General features: G+C 38.2%; 1 protein-coding gene across 1 annotated transcript in view; it reads right to left on the bottom strand.

Annotated features, from left to right (window-relative positions):
- Window positions 1–21,479, bottom strand: part of Adgrg2 (adhesion G protein-coupled receptor G2) — a 72,233-nt gene that overhangs the window by 28,593 nt on the left and 22,161 nt on the right. The window contains 10 exon segments of the mRNA XM_055615724.1: window positions 1,643–1,680; window positions 2,211–2,250; window positions 4,236–4,291; window positions 5,124–5,179; window positions 8,022–8,075; window positions 10,466–10,507; window positions 12,423–12,449; window positions 14,973–14,996; window positions 15,103–15,141; window positions 18,063–18,098. Of these exon segments, the coding sequence (XP_055471699.1) occupies window positions 1,643–1,680; window positions 2,211–2,250; window positions 4,236–4,291; window positions 5,124–5,179; window positions 8,022–8,075; window positions 10,466–10,507; window positions 12,423–12,449; window positions 14,973–14,996; window positions 15,103–15,141; window positions 18,063–18,098 (412 nt within the window).

Here is a 21,479-nt window from a genome sequence, read left to right as displayed (position 1 = left end):
ATATATATATATATATATATACTGTTTCTCTATACATATGGTCTGTACTAAGAGACGTCAGGTTCACATTCACAGGTGCTTCAGACCAGAGACCCTTTATCCACACTTGACTCCTGATTTGTTTCGAAGACGTGCAACTTGGCTGCAAAAACTAGCACCTTGACATTCTTAATGTTTTTTTACAACCCCTCCAAAACACCCCTGACTATTTGCCTAGTGTCCATAGGCATTTCAAATTCCAACACAGAAACCTTTCTACAAACCAGCCTAACTAAATGTCAAGGTCTCTTAAATCCCAAAGCTCCCTGCAATTCAATCTAGGTATCAGATGACTAACATTTTAATCTGTTCTCCCTATTTCTAATGATGTAATATAAAAAAAATTAATGTTGCATGTATTGGAGAGAGAGAGACAGACAGACAGACAGACAGACAGAGACAGAGACAGAGACAGAGAGAGAGAGAGAATGAAGTAGATATCCATAGTCTGTGGGGATCCAATGTACAGTTTCATGAAACACTTGCCATGATTTGCATCAGTGACTAGTTGATGAATGAAAATTGTCAGGTTCTTTTTTAGTTTGTTTGTTTCTATTGCTGTAATAATATAATGACCAAGAGAACTTGGGAAGGAACGGGGTTATTTGTATAACAGGATACAGCCCATCTTCAAGGAGAGCCTAGGCAGAAACTCAAGATGGGAACCTAGAGCCAAGAGACCATGGGGGAATTCTGGCTTGTTCCCTGTTCTTCTCAGTTGCTTTCTTATACTATGCAGAACCACCTGCTTAGAGCTGGCACTGCCCACAGTGGGGTGAGCCCTCCCATATCAATCATTTATCAGAAAATTTAACACAGAAATGCCCACAGGCCAGTATGTTGGAGGTGAATCTTCTGATATGCTCTTCCCAGGCGACTCTAGTTTTTATCGAGTTGGCAAAAGCTAAGCAGCACATATTATTTCTGTCATTCACATGACACTTAATGTCAAGTTCTTGTAGTGAGTTTACCACTTTACAAGCCACCGACTTAGCAGCCAGGGCCACCACAAGACACAGCTCAAAATAGTTATCTGTACATCCTCCAGTAATCGCTTTTACTCCTGCATATACATTTTTGGTCTCTTAACATTCTATGTTTCTGTCTACTTATCTCCTTTCCCAAACTCCTTTTTGTAGGTTTTCTTTTCTATTTAGCATTTACCTTGCCTGGACTAATTTGAACCATTTCAGAGTTAAGGACACCGATGGCTCAAAGAAATGAGAAAAAAAAAAGATGTTAACATCGTGATTTGTATTTATAAAAACATATGAATACCACCAGGGGCAATGGAGCACACCTGTAATCCCAGCACTTGGGGAGCAGAGGCAGGTGGATCTGTGTGAGTTTGAGGCCAGCCTGGTCTACAAAGTGAGTCCAGGACAGCCAAGGCTACACAGAGAAACCCTGTCTCAAAAAAGAATATATATATATATATATATATATATATATATATATATATATATATATAATGTATACCTATAAAATATCATCAATATTTATTTATGTTAAAGAAAGCCTTTGACTTGACAATTTAACTAAGCTTTCTTGATGCTTTATTTCCATAAACGGAGAAAATTTTTAAAAATTAAAATTGACTTACTTTTGGGCCTCTGCTGTAGCACACACTATGAAATAAGTCTGAAATAAATAAAGAAAAGTATGTACTTTACTTTAACAGTTAGAAATGTCAGAAAAGATAATCCAGGGTTAATCACAGAATTTCAGAACCACAAGAACACTTAGAGATATTGTACACTAAAACTGAGTTCTCAACATAGCATAAAAGCCATTCAGGTCATTCAAGCTCTGTTTGGAGGCCCCTAGTGTCACATTCAAGCTCTGTTTGGAGGCCCCTAGTGTCAGAGAGTTTGCTTGTACACAAGGTGCTTCAATCTCCCAGAGGTTTTATTTGAAGAAACTTTTGGTCTTACACAACAGCAATTCTACCTCCTTACAGTGCCTACCCATGGCTCCTAGTTCTTAGTTTTGGAACAATGTAACGGAGTCATTCAGTCTTTCAGCATGACAGATTTGGGAGAATCTTGAATGTGTATCTCCCAAGAATGCAGAATTCCATACACTTTCCCCTAAATAATAATAATGATAACAACAACAACAATAATAACAATAACAACAATAAAGCAAGGTTTAAGGCATACTATGGTTACCTCACTTAGGGTCTGTAGAGTTTTGTTGAGCTTTGATCTCCTGTTAATAAAAAAAAGAGATATTAACATGAAGATCATTAGTGATGTGAAATTCAAAACAAGGCAGCTTTTTAAGCAGTTAGATCAGGCATTCAGTATGTCCTGCTTACAGTGTTAGCTCTGAAGAGACATGGGGCATAATGAGAGATTGCTATGTGGGTAAAATCAATTGTTTATAAGACAAGGAAGACCACTAACCAGATGGGAGATGGATCTGTCCTAGCTAAGAGCACGATATAAATTCTGGTTGAGCAATCGTGTTATTTACTAGCTGCTGCAAACCCCAAGGCAGCTTCTTCTGGCCGACAGCCAAAGAAGGAGCTGGCCCAGGGCAAAGATTTCTGAGAAGGGTAAGCCACTTATCCTGGGCCTCTGATTAATCTCTCATCTGCCTTCAATGGACACAGCCTTCTCTCTCTAGGACTCCAGCCCTGTCTTCCCCTCCTTCAGCATCCCTGTGGGAATTTCTCTCATTCCTCGCCTCCATTCCTACTTCTACAATATTTTCATTTCTTTAATTTGGCAGATGTTAACTGACATTAAGATAAAAGAATTTTAGCTAAAGAATACATTCTTCTTGCTGGGCAGGGGTTGGACACGCCTTTAATCCCAACACTCAGGAGGCAAAGGCAGGCAGATCTCTGTGAGTTCAAAGGCCAGACTGGTCTACAGAGCAAGTTCCAGAACAGTCAAGGCTGTTAACACAGAGAAACCATGTCTCAAAACAACAACAACAACAACAACAATAAAAAAGTGACCCTTTTAAAGAGAGGTGACTTTGCCCTGCAGGAGACATCTGTCTGGAACCATTTCTGGTTGTTACACTGGGGAGGCTGCCGCCAGCATCTGGTGGGGTGAGGCTAGGAGTGCTGATAAATATCTTACAATGCATAGAACAGCTCCCCATGGCAGAGAAACATTGGGCCCAAGTGGGCAACAATGCTGAGGTTGAGAATTCCCTCCTCTGAGGAATGGGCAACAGTTCTAGGTGGCTACTGGTAAGATCTAGAAAAGAAGCACATAACAGTAGTCAACCAGCTCCCCAAGCTGGCATTTGCCAAAATTGTGCTCGTAGGCCACCTTCTTTCTGTGGGTTTCTGTGGTCCTAGTCACTCCTTGTGCTCTATGTTTACATCCTTGCACTGTCGTTTGGTCCCTGATCCATGCCGCATTCATGAAGCTGTTCCTCTCAGCCACAGTGGAAAACCTATGGTGTACCTGGGGATATTGTTAATGCATCTCATTGTCCCCGGAAGTTCTTGCAAGCTGAGGTGTACCAAAAAAAAAAAAAAAAACCTTTTCCATTTCTGACTTTTGTTGTTTTTGACAGGGTCTATCCATGCAGTGCTAGCTGTTCTGGAACTTGCTCCACAGACCAGGCTGGCCTTGAAATCACAGCGATTCACCTGACCCTGCCTCCCAAGTGCTGGGATTGAAGGCATGAGATCCAATGCCTAGAGCCCCCTGTCTGACTTTTAAATCACAGATGTTTCATGGCAGTATGAACAAATGGTATATAGTACGGTGTGTCCCATTTTTGACATGGAGACACAATGTTTTCATCTGCAAACTTCACCTTCAAAAAACCATGTAACTAAGATATTCTCCTCCAAAACATCTAATTTTGGGTTGTCCCCTTTCATATCCCTCCTCGGCAATATGGGGCTTGCCAGCCATAAGTTGAACACTCTTGCAAGAAGTCTGGGCTTGAACTTGTCTAATGATAATGCTGAATAATGAATTGGGTTAAGATTCAAATACCAATTCAGATGAAGCTGTTGTCTAATTTCAGAGCACCAGAGGGACCAACCTTAGGGGACTATTAGTTGATGACAGATTACTATGGTTCATTTGTAAAGTAGGAAAGAACCAATTTGCTCTGTGTCCTTTGGATCTCTGTGTCCTATTCTTGGTCTTTAAAAGCAAAAAGAGCCCAGCATGTGTCTTTCCACATGGTGCATATGAAGCAAACATCAGATTACTCACTTCAGTTCGCTTAGAGACAGGACTCCAGTAAAGGTGCCATTAGCTGTATCTTGATTCTGTTGGAAGTCAGAACCCATTAAGAAAACAACAAAAGTCATCTTTAAGCACATTCTCTGACAAGTTTCATTTTTAGCCACACAAAGAATTCTGCCCTAATGAGTGAATCCTAACTCCATAAACAACTGATGTGGATACATAGATAATGGAGGTACCCAAGAATGAATCGCTATAAGACGAGCCAGTTTGGCTTTATTTATTTTTTAAGCGCCCAAGTCAGTAAGTTCTGTCTTTCTTCCATTCAAGGGGTCCCCCAAAATAGTGTTATTAAAGTTCTCCCCATGACAGGTTTCGCAGTTAAGGTCCATCAATGTAAAAAGGGAAATTTGACACTACCATTGCTGTACGCCTAGCACTCAGATCATGCCTGGGCATGTAGTAGGCATTTAGGGAATAGTCAAAGCACATTTGGTCTAGCTCCTCTAGGCTCCTAGAAGGCGTATACCACTGTATTTGAATCCCCCAACTGCAAAATACAACCACATCTGGAAGATTCTTATTAAATTCAATACACATATTTTTGTTGTTGTTGTTGCTAGAAATTTCTAAAGTAATTTGATACTTTTAATTGGTATCAGGACTGCACAATATTACCATTCTTATTCAGCAACAAACCCAGTAAAAACTAAAAGTTAAGTATTAGAAAAAGAACATGATTATGATTCAGGACCATAGTAAAAAGCTAGAAAATCAAGGAGACATAATTCACTTCAATTTGCTCCTAAATCAAATATGCCAAGTATCCCAAACAACCTGAATCTTTGGTAAATCTTTAGATACATGAAAATGTACTTCGGAAGATTGCAGTGAAAGAAAATCTTAAAAGCCTACCTGGGTAACATTGTGGTCGTCATCATATTGAAAGACTATCTCACCTCTAAAAAACACTAAAAATAAATTTTCAGAAAAAATTGAGACGTGTGTCCTTACAGCTTGAGGATTAATACAACACATTTTAAAGTTATCAAATTATTTTATAAATAGTTTAATCATGTTCTTTGTTTTGAGTTCTACTCCTCTAGATGGCTATTCATGGCTTGTCAATTGCATTTTCAGAAGATAGGAGCTACAAATTTGATGTAGGAAGTCAGGAAGAGAGCATGCCACCTGTTGCCCAAAATGTTCTCATTTCTACCTGCTGAATATTTTTCACTTTAGGATCATTGGGGGGGGGGCATGGTTCCAATGTGACCTTTCAAAGAACATCTTTAAGAATTGGAGTTATAGTGACATAGATGAGTGAGAGAAAAAACGTGTTCCTTAGCAGCTAAGCAACCTATAGAAGCTGGTTTTTCACCAGTTTTAAAATTTGGTGTTTTTTTTTTTTTTGAGAATTTTATATAACAGTATTTCATATACATCATTTCCTCTCCCTCTCTCCTCCTTCTAACTCCTCCCAAATGTTCACCTGGTCTTAAATTCATGGCCAGTTATTATTCTTACATACATGTGCACACACACACATGAATTTAGAATTATAGTCTGCTGAGTTCATTTAATGAAAGTTCATATTTATACAGAAATTTCAAATAATATAGCCCATAATTACTAAAAAGAAAGGCACTTTATATCTGATAAAATTATGCACTTTTAAGAATAGAACCTTTGAAAACTTGCTTAGGTTCTTGCTTCCTCCTCCTCTTCCTCCTTGTCCCCTGCTCCCTCCCTTTTTCTCTTTCCTTCTCTCTCTCTGTTTATGTGTGTATGTTCCTGTGTGCGTGTGTGTCAATTTGTCTCCTTTACACTCTTATTGAGGGTGTTATGAATTTCATAAGTGTGCAAGGAACACAGTAGTTTTGGTTGTATGGAACGAAGAGAAAGCTACTACCTTTTGACCCTCAGCCTAATTCTTCCTGGCCAGAAAGTTCCCAGCTTATTCATAGGTCTTTAATAGACCCAGACTGGAAACCTGCAAGAAGCAGTGGTTTCTAGATTTTGGCAGGATACTGTGGGGTTTCTGGTGCCAGAAGAGTTGGTTCCCTGATGAGGTTGTTTTCTCCAGTCACTACGACAAATGGTCAATTCAGTCACTTAATTGGGGAAAACATTACTCCAACCAGCTTTCTGGCATCTGTTACTCAAGAGGACCAAATTTTTAAACTACATTTTTGATTTTCAGTTATCAAATTACAATAATTCAATGCATAAGTACATAAAACAAATACATAAAACAGAACTAAACATTAGTCCCATACCAAAACATAGGTAATGCCACCAAATAATGACATTATAGGGATATAGTCAAGAGAAGGGTAAGAGAGGGTAGAAGGAAAAAGGAAGAAAAAAAAATAAGAGAAAGTTGTACAAATATGTGAAAATAAAATGCATCCAATATTTTTTGTGTGTGTGTGGTGGTAGGGATTGAGCCCAGAGCCATGTATAGAATAGGCAAACGCACTACCACTGAGCTACATCCTTAGCCCATTAAATATATAAACAAGTTAGCAGTTCCCTCGTACAGTCCCTGGAACATATGAGCAGAAAGCTCATGAGCATTAGCAAATCTCATACTCACCCAGTAGGAAGTATTTGTAAAATATTATTATTGTTTTTAGATTTTTATTTTAAATCGTGTATATATGCATGTGGATTTGTGCATGTGAATATAGTACCTATGGAGACCAGAAGAGTATGTAGGGTTCCCCTGGAACTGGAGTTACAACTGGTTGTGAGTTGCCCCATAGGTGCTAGGAATCAAACTTCAGTCCCCTGCAAGAGCAATATGTTCTCTTAACCTCTGAGACATCTCTCCATCCCTGAAGTATTTAAATAAGACATTTTCTTGTTTTCTAATCTATTCAATTGTATTTTTACTGGAAATGTTACCTATACTTTTCAGAAGAAATATAACACTATAAATAGGAACAAAACATGAGAAGTAAAAATTCCTCTAATGATTTTTAAAGAGTAAAATATATTTACTAAAGTAAAAAAAAAATTCCTCTATGATTATTACTGGAATTGATAGCCAGACTTCAAATCATAAAATAAATTGTTACTTTCCTCTTCTCTCTACCCACCATCTCTACTCCAGTTCTGACTGATTTTTCTGTTTTTCACATTTGCTTTCATTGGTTTTAATAAAGGAGAAAGCCCGGAGAACCACATTAATGTAAGAAAAGAAGTTGTTTCATGCCTCTGGCCCAGGGCAGGTTGAAAAACTATCCCTATTTCAAAATAGCATGTTTTCAAGAGATTTCCATCTCATTTTTAAAAACACAGTGGACAGTCTTAGAGATGGTAAAAAATTACAAACACTACTGGAATCAGCATTTAATTAAAAAAGTATGTGCATATGAGAGCTCAACATTCTAAAAGTCTGGTTTGTTTTACTCTTAGCAAAGGAGAGCACCTTGTTTTTGAGTCATAATACTTAAGGTCCCATGAAAAAGCTTGAAGTAAGAAGTAACTTTCAACCACCACTAATAATTCTATTATTACCTCATTCATGCATTAATTCTAAGGTTACTAGAAATTGTTTGGATCTACAGCAAGAGTGAAAATGCTTGTTGGAATATTCTAAGCTTCACATTAAGGAAGTTTATCTATTTTCTCTGGCTAGAAAATGAAAAGACAGTTTCAGACAAGTCTAAAAGTTGCTTTTGTAGTAGCCTGTTGTGTGAAAAAGGGACAGATCATAAAGGCACATACAGACAAACAAGAGAAAAACAAACTGTTTCTCTTTGGAGCAAACTTATCTGGTAATGTGTAATGCTCACTAGAACTAACCTGAGTCATTGCAAATAGATGACAAATTGCAGATATTTCTCTGGGATTTGACTCCTGAAGAAAAGAAACCCAGCTGGTTAAGCATGATAACAATGGTGCTTATCATATATATGGATATGATATATATGGTTATCATATATATGTAATATATATATTACAAATTTTCTTGACTGCACTGTCAAGAGATGTTTCCAATGAAGACATCAAATGTAGACCAACAATATTAAAAAGCTGAACAGAACTGGCTGGATAAATTACACAAAGGATAAAGAATATATTTTTACTTAGATGAAAAGCTAGGGGATATGACACTACTATTCTTGGTCATACCAATGTTTGACCTTTACTCCTTCTCCGAAATGTCTTTGTCCCCTTTCCTAATGAATCCTTCTCCTGTCCGATATAAATAGTGAACCCTGTAAACAAGTCATGTATGGACACTTTAAGTGGGCTAGCCCTGAATGATATACCCACCTTTTCTTCCAAAGTAGAAAAATCCTAGAAGACTCTAATGTTGGTCTTAGCTCATAGAGAGTACCCAACAAATGCACATCTGAAATAACAGTAATGTCACAATTTTCACTCCATGAACAAAGAGTTACAAAATTCAAGCATATTTGTTGAGTACTCACTGTATGTTCTGGGTCATGAGAGGTCACACATACAGATCCTGCCCTCAAGGAGCTTACATTCTTGTGGGTGGTACCAGTCAGGAAAGAACAGGGTTGTGTGATGGCACTTACAATCTAGCAGATGATGCTAGCAGGAAATAAAAAGGTTGAGTTATGGGCAGGACATCAGGCCATAAAGACACACGAAGAAGGAAGAGATGAATGGGAGATTAAGAGAGCCCTGTCAAACAAAACAAAACTAGTTTTATGTAGATCAACCTAAGAAACACTTTCTTTTTTGTGAAGGAAGTGCATCTTTGTTTGTTTGTTTGAAAAAAGCTCAAAGTTCCATTCAATAATTGTATCTTTTTGTTGACATGTGAGAAAGCCATAGAATATGGGAGTGTGGGAAAGGCAGATGTTGATGAGATACTAAGTAAATTAGTGAAGAAAAAAGATAATTCAAAACATTATTGTGGGGGATGGAGAAATGGCTCAGAGGTTAAGAGCACTGGCTGTTCTTCCAAAGGCCCTGAGTTCACTTCCCAGCAACCACATGGTGGGTCATAACCATCTATAGTGAGATCTTGTGCCCTCTCCTGGCATAGAGGTAGAACACTGTATAATAATAAATAAATCTTTAAAAAAGATTATTGTATTAAGCAATATTTAGTCTCCTTATTGTGTCTTCTTTGGTCAGAATTACATACGCAATGTCAAAATGCAAGCTTACTTCGATTGGACCTTAGGACTTGTTCTTGTGCGAAATCAGTTTGGATGCAAAAGAAAATTATAATTCGACTTGGCACACATAATCTCTTTTTTGTCGGAATGAGTTATTGGTTTATGAGTGTCACACTTCAGCTAAATTTAGATTCTGTGAACAAAATGAATTTCACACTATGCAAAATACTATAAAATGTACAGATGGTCGGTAGTAATGCTTTCAGTAGCCTTTAAACCACTGCTCCCTTGCCTGGTAAGCTTGCCGTTCTCCTCCAAATTTTACTTGCACCTCCACTTCCAGGGAAGTGTATCTTTTGTCTCTCTTCCACAATGAGAATTTTCTTTTCCATTTCTAGGACTGTTATCTTTCCCAGTACATGACCACAGATAATTCTTCAAATCCTGACTAAGGACACCTTTACCTGAGAGTGGTCAGATAATAAATATTTTAGTTTTGTGAGTTAGCTGGTTTCTGCTGCAACAACTCAATTTTATGTGACAGAAAAGTAGCAACATAAAATAATTTAAACAAATAGGCAGGACGTGTTCCAATAAATTCTATTTGCAGAAACATGCATTAAACCAGATTTTCCTATTGATATCAATGAAAAGCCTTTGTTAGACATGTCTTGTGTTCCTGGGGTTACACTGAGCACTTAAAAGTACATTATCCTTCTATTTATTTATCTTTTGAGACAGGGTTTCTCTGTGTAACTGCCCTGGCAGTCCTGGAACTGTATTTGTAGACCAGGCTGGCCTCAAACTCACAGAGGTCCACCTGCCTCTGCCTCCAGGAGTGCTGGATTAAAGCTTGTGTGACCATGACTGGCCATCATCTCTTCATTTCATTTTTTTTTAGTTCTTTTGTTAATTACATACTTACTCATTACTTCCAGCCTTCTTGAGGGTAGGCACTGGCTGATGACTATGACACAGACCAGAACACCTAGTACAATTTCAGATAGCCAGTGAATATACATCTGTTCATTAAGAACAGGGTTTTTTTTTTAAGTAGGAAAAAGGTCAAAGAAATCATAAATACCAGCCATTTCTGTAGTTTTACTTTAGTTATAAAAAGAAAGTCTTGATATTGATAATAAGCCATACCTGATGCATTGAAGGTTTTTACTATAGTGATTTTAGTTTTTTCTGCAAAGAAGCAATTTCAATATTAGAGCAGAATTGTTGCTTTTTAAAACAAAAACAATTTGCCACGAGTATCATTTTTTTTTTTTTTTTTAGTGAAGCGCTAAGAAAAAGCACACTGTTGACATCTTGAAGATACCATTGGTCACCTCAGCGGTAGAATGAATGGGACTCTCAGTTACAGGATGTCCAGCATTGGCCTAGGGTGGGTCTGAGAGTTGGAGCCACATGTTTACGCACTTAGATCACACCCATTACACATCTTGTGTCATTCTACTTGCATTTTCAGGCACTACTGCTAGACTCACCAATGTGACTTTACAGTGCAGGTGGGTAGAGCTAGGTTATGAGTGACCGGTTGTAAGGAACAGATGCTGTAGAATGAAAGTCAATGTGAATCAGTGCAGAGTGAATAAAAAATATTGCCACTACGGTTTACAATCAAGAATCCCACTTTCTTCTTTCAGGTTACTACAATACTATCCTCATTGTACCGGCAGATGAAACTGTTCTCAGTTATATATAACTGTTGTATACAACTGTTAGAGATCCACAGGCAAATAGTAATGTGCTCTGGAGACAAAGTCCATGCTCCATCCCCCAGGTGATGGAGCATCAGGTTCTGAAAAGCTTGTGTAAGGAGGATTGCCAACTACGAGAGTCTGCACTCAGGGCACAAATTTGCAGAGAAATTCTGTCTCCTAGAGCAGATAGGCAAAGGACTAAGCTTTGAAGGAAAGACTAAACTTAGAGCTTGGAGACATACTGAAAATAACGATATTATACAATTTCAGAAACTTTTGTATGAGTGTTACTGATGAGCTCACCTCAATGTGGTTGTGATTCATGCTCAAAGGCTGGTGGTAAATACAGAGGTGGGTACCATTTTATGCTGTCATTACTAATCCTTTATGCATGATTTTGTTTGTCTCAGTATTTGTCTCTCCATAGCAAGTGAAGCACAACTGTGAAATTAATTTGTATTTTTGTTGCCAAACCCACGAAAAGATTCAATTTTACTAATGATTAAAATGAAAAAAAAAACCCTAAAGAATCGAGAACAAGATTTAATAATGTATCATGTTTCTCAGCAAAGGCACAGCAAGTGACAAGATCATTTTCATCCACTCCTGCCAAAATGTTGCAGGGTACAATTTTTCTAGAAGGTAATTAAGCAGAAGTTCTTTTTTTAAAATCAATTAATTATTTTTTTATATTAATCACAGGTTATTTGTTTTGTAGTTCTTAATGGCCTTAAAATATCCATGCTGCTGACCCATTATGACCAATCTTTGAAGTGTATTCTATAGAAATCAGGGATGAGTGCAAAAATGATGGCATCAGGATGTTCATTGCAACAACGTCTATTAAAAACTACAAAAACCTTTAATGTTTAACATATGGCACACAACAGAGAATCACCATTAATAGCAAGAGACAATGGAGAATGCTTACAATTTAATATTAAGTTAAGAGAGAAACCTAAAATCTATGTCAATTATGATTTCGAAAAGCAATATACATAGTATAAGTGTATGTATGTATGTGTGTATATATGTATATACATATAAATACATATGATCACACATGAAAGTGTACCGAATTACTAACAACAATAGTTTTCTATTTTCTTCTTTATTCTCCATTTTATGAGCTAACGCGTATTGCTTTAATATCAGAAAAACAACAGATGTTATTTTTAGGTAGAGTGCTATGGTTATAACAGGAAGTTTAGGAGTGTGGTGACAACAGAATGAGAACTCAATGACAGAGGTCAAAGAGCACAAAGGTTTAACACTTAGGGAAATAAGCAAAGGAACCACAGAAGCTTGTTCCTTACTAATTCTTTAGACCTGACGCATGAAAAACTCAAGAAGCTACAGAAAAGCCATGACGTTTGGAAATAATTTGAAATTACCTGTTTTGTTTAAAGTCGACAATACTTCTGAAGCAGCATCCAAAGAAATAACAAACAGTGTAATTACTGGTATGGTTAACAAATGTGACTCTTCCCAGATTTCTTTTTTTTTTTTAATTTTATTTTTTTCTTATCAGTTACATTTTATTAACTCTGTATCCCAGCCGTGTCCCGATCCCTCATTCCCTCCCAGTCCCTCCCTCCCTCATCTCCACCGTGCCCCATGCCAAGTCCACTGATAGGGGGGACCTCCTCCCCATTCATCTGATCCTGTTTTATCAGGTATCTTCAGGACTGGCTGCAAAGCTCTCCTCTGTGGCCTAACAGGACTGCTCCTCCCTTGGGGGGTGGGGAGGCCAAAGAGCCAGTCATTGAGTTCCTGTTAGAAACAGTCCTTGTTCTCCTCACTATGGGAAACCAATTGGTTACTGAGCTACCAGAGGATACATCTGAGCAGAGGACTGGTACTAGCCAATGCACCAGTCCCATTCTCTGCTATTCAGCCCAGAGATGAATTTGAATTCATTCCTTCAGAATTCGTTTCCTGAATGCCTGTTATGAGTGTAACACTCCAATATTTATTAGACTTAACAATTATGTTATTTATTTTGTTCCATTGCAGAAAGGGGGATGGAAAGATTGCAAGAGACAGGGGTTGAGGAGGACAGGAATGAAACAGTGTCTTTCGGACATGACAGGACACCTACACTCACGACCTCACAACAGCTGTGGCTACCTACACAGGATCAGCCCAGTCAACATTCTAGCATGAAGTGAGGAAGGGTTCATGAACTCCTCCTACCCCTAACCGAGGAGCTATGGACAGTTGATGCTTCTGGGGGAGAAGTGCCAGTGATTTTTAAGGTTTAACCACACTTCAGCAGATAGCTCCACCCCCAACAGTATATAGGCAGCACAAATTGGAGTTTTGTTTTTTTTTTAAGAGGACACGAAGTTCAGGGTGGGTAGGGAGGTGAGGGTGGACCTAGAAGGAATTAGTGAGAAGAGTGAAGGATGATTCTGAGAAAAATACATTGTATGACCCCCCCCAATTTAATAATAATAAAAAAAAAATGACCAGGCTGTGGTGGTGCAGGCCTTTAATCCCAGTACTCAGGATGTAGAGGCAGGTGGATCTCTGTGAGTTCAAGGCCAGCCTGGTCTACAAAATGAAGTCCAGGACAGCCAGGGAGGTTACACAGAGAAACCCTGTCTAGAATCCTCTCCCCGCCAAAAAAAAGTTTAATAAAAACATTTTAAAAATAAAAGCTGTCCTTTCTGCTCTATGTTAATGAGAAATTCTTCATGGTTTGAAATTTACAGCATAAATAACAACTTTAATAGCCCTGGGGATGCTTTAGTAGTTTTCAGCAGTGACACATTCTAAGTCAAACACTAGTTTCATTTTAGAGTTCTTAAGCATTATCAACTTTCAAGCATTTTTAATTTTGAACCTATTTGATTTAAAAATCCAATTAAAATGGATCCTTTTGGTATTTCTTTAAATGAAAGGAATTCTATAATTTGTTATTACAGATGAAATTTTAGGAAAAAAATTATGATGCAGGCAGCGTAGCATAGGCCTGTAGTCGTAACAAATTGAGAGGCCAAAGCCAAATGATGGTGAGTTTGAGGCCAGCCCTATCTCAAAAAAACCCAAACAACTAAAAGAACACAATGCATTGTCATGCTTAAAATGCACCCACATATAAAAATATATCCCACACAATACACAAAAGAATACAAAAAAAAATCACTGCTCCCAAAGCTAAACTGAAGATAATCTTTTTCACTGTTCGAAGCAATTGCACACAAAATGACAACCGTTGCTTCTTCCTGTTGGGCCAATTATGTATTTAATCAGTTTCAATCATCATACAGATACATCTATGATTATTTAGCTTCTTAACCACCCACCACATGGTGGAATTTGATTTTAGCCAAGAGATTCTGAGAAGTGTTGGGGTTTGACGGAAATAAGATAGAAACTGTTTCTCCTCGGAGTGGAGAGAACAGAATGTGCTGCCCCACCTACCTCCCTGGGGCATCATGAAGTTCTTTGTCCTTTTCTCTAACATGACGAGGACCCAGTTTTCCCCCCATTTCATGCTATCTAAAAACTGATTAAAAAACACCCATATCAAGACTGTTTTTGGATACCCCATACCTCCAAATTCACACTAAATCCCATTGAAGTCACTGGCTGTGCTTCCCACAGTTAAATAATCTGTTGTATCAAGTTTGCTGGCATTTGTGTTAGAGAGCAGTAAAATGGAGTACTTAAAGGATGGTCAATGTTTCTAATACTTTCTAGAATAGTTACAGTGGTAGAGGGGTTTTTTTTTTCTTCTTCTTCTAGGATCACAGAAATTTAACATTTAACCAGAATGGCTACTCTTACATGTTGGCAGGTTTTAAGTTTTGGAGTGTTGGATTATATGGAATTATGCAGTGTCTCCAAATATAATTTAGAGATAGAAATCTTCACTCATCATACTTCTATTCATATGAAGGGCTATCAATTTTCACTTGCTTCAGAAACATTCTTACCATTAAGACTTGTAGTTTTTACCTCTTTTTTTCCCAAGGAGAAGAAGACAAAGGTATAATTAAAACAAAAAAACTTAACAAATAGGACTACATCTAGGCTTAAAGATTTTCAAAATCTTGCCTGGTGTACCATTGGAGTAGGGGACAAGACTGATAAGAGATGATTCAGCTGCAGAGAGAAAAAAGCAAGTGAATATTTTGAAACAATTGTATTTCTTTTGAGCCAAGATCTCAGTGTATAGCCCCGGCTTGAAACAGTTATTTATGAATTATTTTTCTTATTTTTTTTAAAATTTTTATTAGTTACAGTTTATTCAGTTTGTATCCCAGCTGTAGCCCCCTCCCCCACCCCATCCCAATCCTACCCTCCCTCCCTCTTCTTCTCCTATGCCACTCCTATTTATGAATTTTTAAAAAGTCAGAACTCTTGAGATACAATTATAAAAAGTAGAAAAAATGCTATGAGACTCACAATCATGGAGTCTATTGCATCATTATAGTTCTGTGACAATAAGTTAGGAACCACATGAAATAAAATAAAAGCTAGTTTCATTATTTTTTTCCAGCCAAGAGTGTTCTATAAAAACATTTAAAATAATTCATTGACTTGTAGTCATGGATATATTGGCACATTGACTCCATTCTATTATAATGATGGCTGCCAGCTACCAACTCTTCCCATGGTAAATTTAGAATATATACATATATAGTCTTCATATAATATTCATATGATATATAACATAGGTAAATTTAGAGTAGATAATATATAGTAAGTAATTTATAGCATTTAATATTATATATCATTCACTATTACAGTAATTAACCTATTTCTTGTTAAGTCATTTTAAAATATGGCTGCTTCTAAGGCAATCAATCAAGCCATAAATTTTTTTTGTGGAATGACTCCACTTATGCGAGAAAGTCAATCTACTATGTATATTTCACATGTTTAATTTAAATATTTAAGAGATTCAGTGGTTTGATCTCTACCTAAACACATAAGGACTCTGTAGCACTTCACAACGAAAATCTTCTAGTCTTATAGTAGAGAGCTTGATTTTCAGCTGGTATGGACAAAATCTGGGTGTGTCAAAGGACTTGGCTGGCCTTTTTCAGACTGGACATGGGTTGGCTAAAAACACACACACCCTGTCTGTCCCATATTATTGCTTTCATATTTTCTCATTTACTATATTTATTCTTTTAAGTAATTGCCAGGATCATTCTTGAAGAGTAAGACTGGTCCTAAGCAGTTCAAGTCAAAGTATGCTTCTGGGGCAGAGCAAACTGGTCACAGTCGGTTTTAAATGGATGATTATTAATTGTTTTGGATGTGAATGAATGGTGACCAAGTTCAAAGTCTGTGGGCAGAGATGCCTTTTTCCCTTGACACTCCACTGGGTCCTGCCATATAGTTTATACAGCTGTATCCTCAGAGCACCCAGAACCCAGGTTATGACTAGAACTCCAAAAACACTTCACTCCATTCTAGAAAACAAAAACAAAACAAAACAAACAAACAAACAAACCAAAAAAACCCCCAAACAGGGTTTTGTGGACTTTGCTATGATTAAGTTTGCCAAAAGCTATTTTACTAAAACAGTGTGTCTAAACCTTCCTAATGCTGTGACCCTCTAATACAGTTCCTCATGTTGCAATGACCTCCCCCACAACCATAAGATTATTTTCTTTACTATGTCATAACTGTAATTTTGCTACTGTTATGGATCATGATGTAAATATCTGTGTTTTCTGATGGTCTTAGGCAACCCCTGTGAAAGGATCATTTGACCCCAACCAAAGGTCGCAACCCACAGGTTGAGAACCACTGTATTAGACAAAAACTACACTAGCATGCTGGATCCTAGAAGCTCAATAACTAAGGGACAAAGTGACATGGACAAAGAGGTTGGGCTTTGGTGGCTTGAGGTTCAGGGTTTGAATCTTCGGCCTATATATCTCATGCCAACGACACTCCTTATTTACCCTAAAGCAGGTACATGTTGTCTCTTATTTCATCTTTAAACATCCTGTGAAGTAGATGCTATTGTTTTCCTCAGTTTACAGAGGAAGAAACCAAGGCACAGAGAGGTGAAGGAACTTGTCCCAGACCTGAGCCAGTGGTGAAGGTTGGAGGGTGGTGGCTTAATTCAAACCCCAAGAGGCAGATTGGTTCCAGAGACTGTGTTAACATGGTCAGTTTTCCCCACTGAGCCTGTTTCCACATCTATTGCATGAACATAATTATTGCCATGATGCAGGACTGAAGACTTCCGGGCACAATTGTTCATGCATAATAGTACACGTGTAAGGGATGGCTACTGTTTTTATTTGTTTGATTGAAATAATTGAACGGATAACAACAGAAGTTCATTTTCACAAGTTTAAAGATGGAGTACCAACTGACTCACAACCCTTCTAGGATATGTGGTATACCAAAAAGAAAACAGGTAGGACTCAAAGAAGCCACGTACTGCCTTTGTGTGATGTCGGTCAAGGAGCTGCGAGATCTTAGACAAGTTATTCAGCAGCCCTAGGCTTTGTTCTCTCATCATAGGATATGACGATGCTGGTTTCCGGTTAGTCATCAGTCTCATGTCAGGGTACTGTTATTACTTTCTGTAGGTTCTTGTTCTAAATTTCTCTTCAGTTTACTTGCCTTCCCATTGTTATGTGTGCAAAGCTCTTAGAAGCCTCTGGGAAGATATTCATGAAGCCAAGATACTGAAGGAGTGTATTGAAGAGAAGAGCTCACTTTGTAAATACAATAAATCTTGGCACATTTAAGTTCTTGGTGCTGTTTAGACTTGTGAGCTAGAATACCAAACATAGCTGAAGCACTTAAGCAGCTACCCAATGATACCCACATTCTAGTTCCTAGAGAGTTATTCCCCAGCTCTGCCAGGCAATACGGAAGGATCAACATGCCTGTCTGCTGTTGGTCTTGAAGGTATATGTTTAATGGCAATTAATTTAACCAAGCTTCTTAGAGGAAGACAGTTTCCTTATATCCTACCATGTCTTGCTGCACAGAGAACTTTCAGAGTAATGTTTTCGTGCGATTCCCCAAAGTCATGAAATAGTTCTTACCGGATGGTGATAACAAACTGGAGTTGTCAGCATTTTCTGTCAATGAAAAAAGGTGAGTTAGTATTAGTTGGGTTCGTTCACATGTTAGTAGGAGATGAACACTTTTGATGGCAATGAATGTGAATTGATGGCTACCAAAAGAGGGCAGCATGTTATTTCGCTATTATGCTCCACACCCTGATCAGTGTTTCTTTCCAATCCTCTACAAGTTCAGCTTTCTAGTGAAGCAATCCTTCCAGTTTTTAACTTTTTGTGCGTGTGTGTGTGTGTGTGTGTGTGTGTGTGTGTGTGTGTGTGTGTGTGTCTGGTGAATGCATACATGTGCATGTAAGTACCCATGCATGTGTATACAGAAGCCAGAGGAGACTATTTGGTGATGAGGTGTCTTTAACCCTCTATATCCCTCCACTTTACCTTTTTCTCTTTATCCTTTTCTTTTCTTGAGACAGGGTCTTTCACTGAATCTGAAACTCATTGTCTGGACGAGGCTGACTAGTCAGTAAGCTCCCGGGACCTACCTGCCACTGCTCACCAACCCTGGGCTTATAGGCACATGCAATCATGCTGAATTTTTAGGTGGGTTCAGAGGATTTGAACTCAGGTCCTCTCTCTTTCACAGCAAGCACTGAGCCATCTCCCCAGGTCTTCAACTTTTAACTATTGATGGTGCTCTATATATGGTGTTGTATAATCTATAAATGCATACCGTACCACTGAAAACTAAGGAGATTGCTGAGATTTTAAGCCATTGATTAGTGCTCATTCAATATGTAGAAAATATGCACATCTTCACAAACTGAATTTTATTAACTCTGCTTAATTTTTAATGCAAGCTTTTGGTCTAGTATGCCACCTCTTTCCACTGAAGTGAACGAGATCAACCACCTTTGCGTGAAGAAGCTACAACAGCTGCTGAGTTATTTGTTTGGGAGAAAATGTTCAGATCCTCTAAAAGAAAAAGAAAGCTTTATTTTATTTTATTTCTGTTCAGGAAAATAACACATGCTCAAGGCTGGAGAAATGACTCAATGGTTAAGAGAGCTTGCCATTCTACAGGACCCAGGTTCAATTCCCAGCACCCACATAAAACTCGAGCATGGTCACATGTGCCTGTAACCCGAGTTTTGCAGGGCAGACACAAGTAGAAAGATCCTGGAAGCTCACTGCCTGGCCAGCCTATCCTAAACAGTGAGCCTAGGGAGGAAGGAAAAGGGTGTCAGATACCCTGAAACTAGAGTAACACGTGGTTATAAATATACACGTGGGAGCTGTAAGAAGGAGATACCGAGTCTAAGGGCCACCTGGATCACATAACTGGACATAAACACAAACACAAAGCAACCTTACATTCAGAAGATTAAAAAAAAAAACAAACAAACAAACCACAAAAGTATGTTCTTAGAATAACTGAATGCCATGGTACGTAAATGTTGCCTCAATAAAATGGTTTTGGGGAAAAAAAAAACAAAAACAAAACAAAAAAACTATACACGTGGGTTCTAGGAATTAAACCCAGGTCTTTGGGAAGAACAGCCATCTTGCCAGCCCTAAAGCTTGACATTTAGAAATTTGTTATTCTTTGCCTTTTCTTTTTCTTTTGGCATATCGGTTTACTCTTTCTATGCCTTAGAACTCTCAGTACAATGTTCAACATCACTCTTGATGGTACAACATAGCCGTGTCCCCGCATGTCTTACATACCTTATGCTTTCAGAGTTTTCTTTGGAAACCTACAAAGCAGCTCTTCACCATTGCGAATTTGTCGAGGTCTTTATTTAAACTCATAAACAAATTGTTGGAATCTTTCTATAAAATTTACTTAGTTTGACTCTGATAATTTTTTTTTTCTGGTGAGTTTTTCCAAAAGAAAATCCATATATTCCAATTATGAAGAGAATAAGTTTACAATAGAAGTCAAATAGAGCCCAGAGAATAGGAAACTTGCTGGGTGTGATGGAGCACACCTGTAATCCTGCACTCGGGGAGATAGAGGCAGGTGGATCTCTGTGAATTTGAGGCCAGCCTGGTCTATAAAGCAAGTCCAGGACAGCCAAGGCTACACAGAGAAACCATATCTCAGAAAAAAAAAAAGAAAGAAAAGAAACAAACAGAAGAAAGGAAACCCAAGAAAATAGCTCCATGGATGGAGCCACCTTCCGTATAACACATTCAGAGCACTTTTTACCCATGTTATTACCACCACCTCCCAAATTCTAGTGTCACGTGTTCTAGCATGGTGCTAGAACTGCCATATGGTTGCCCTACTGTCATCTCTCCTCCAACTCAATGCATCCAACTTAGCCTTCATCACACCGTATCGTTTTGCTATTTGATCTCTTCTTGAACTTAATAGTATTCTAGCTAACGATAGCTAAGTAATTCAAGCTGAAAATGTAAGTGTATTGGTTTCTTCTCATGTTAATGCTCTAACGAATTATCAGGAAGTTGGTGGCTTACAATACAAATGTGTTATCCAAGACTATAGGTTAGAAATCTACTTCGGAGCTCTCCAGATGAACATCAAATTCATGATAAGCTACAGTCCTATCTGAAGCTCTGGAGGCAGATCCATTTCCTGCCTATTTGGGTTCTCTGTGGTTGTAGAACCGAGGTCCTCATTTTTCTTACTGGCTACAGACAGAGGGCCATTCTAGGTCTCAGAGACCTGTTTCTTGGTTCTTGTCTCATTTGTCTGTCTTCAAAGCACACACATGAGAGGATAGAGTAGGGAAGTTCTCAATGCCACCATTATGTCATTTAAAAACTCACATGATTTGATTGGGTTTATCCAGGCAGTCTATGATAATCTCCACATCCCACAGTTTTTTAATACTAATTACATATGTAATGGCCTTTCTACATTGTAAATTTAAACTCTATCTTTTCAAACTGGAAGCTTTAGATGATGACACCTTTATGTCAACTCTCTGGCCTTCGAAAGCATCCTTTGCCTGCAGAAGCTGATGGAGATAGCTGGCTCCTCTTTACATCTTAAAATATTTATTGGCTACATCATGCACTTGGCATTTGGACATGTTCTTCAACATTTCTACTGTGTCTTAGGCTGGCTATATTATAAAACAATGAAAGCTTATTTGATTAAGGCCCAGTGATTAAGAGCATTTGTTGCTCTTGCAGAAAGCCTGGGTTCAATTCCCAGCACCCATGTAACTCCAGTTCTAGGGGATTCAATAATATTGCTCCTAATCTTTGTGGGCAACAGGTATGCACATGGTGCACATACAAACATACAAGCAAAACTCTTGCACATAAAATTAAATTAATACATCTTTTTAAAAGTGTAATTAAGTCTCATCAGGACTGGCTGCAATGTCCTCCTATATGACCTAACAAGGCTGCGCCTCCCTGAGGTGGGGGGCAGTGTCAAAGAGCCAGCCACTGAGTTCATGTCAGAGA

The sequence above is a fragment of the Psammomys obesus genome, unplaced genomic scaffold, assembly GCF_907164565.1.
Source record: "Psammomys obesus unplaced genomic scaffold, mPsaObe1.curated_primary_1811, whole genome shotgun sequence".
Taxonomy (NCBI): domain Eukaryota; kingdom Metazoa; phylum Chordata; class Mammalia; order Rodentia; family Muridae; genus Psammomys; species Psammomys obesus.
Note: the sequence above shows the minus strand (reverse complement) of the source record. Positions and strands in the feature narration are given on the sequence as shown.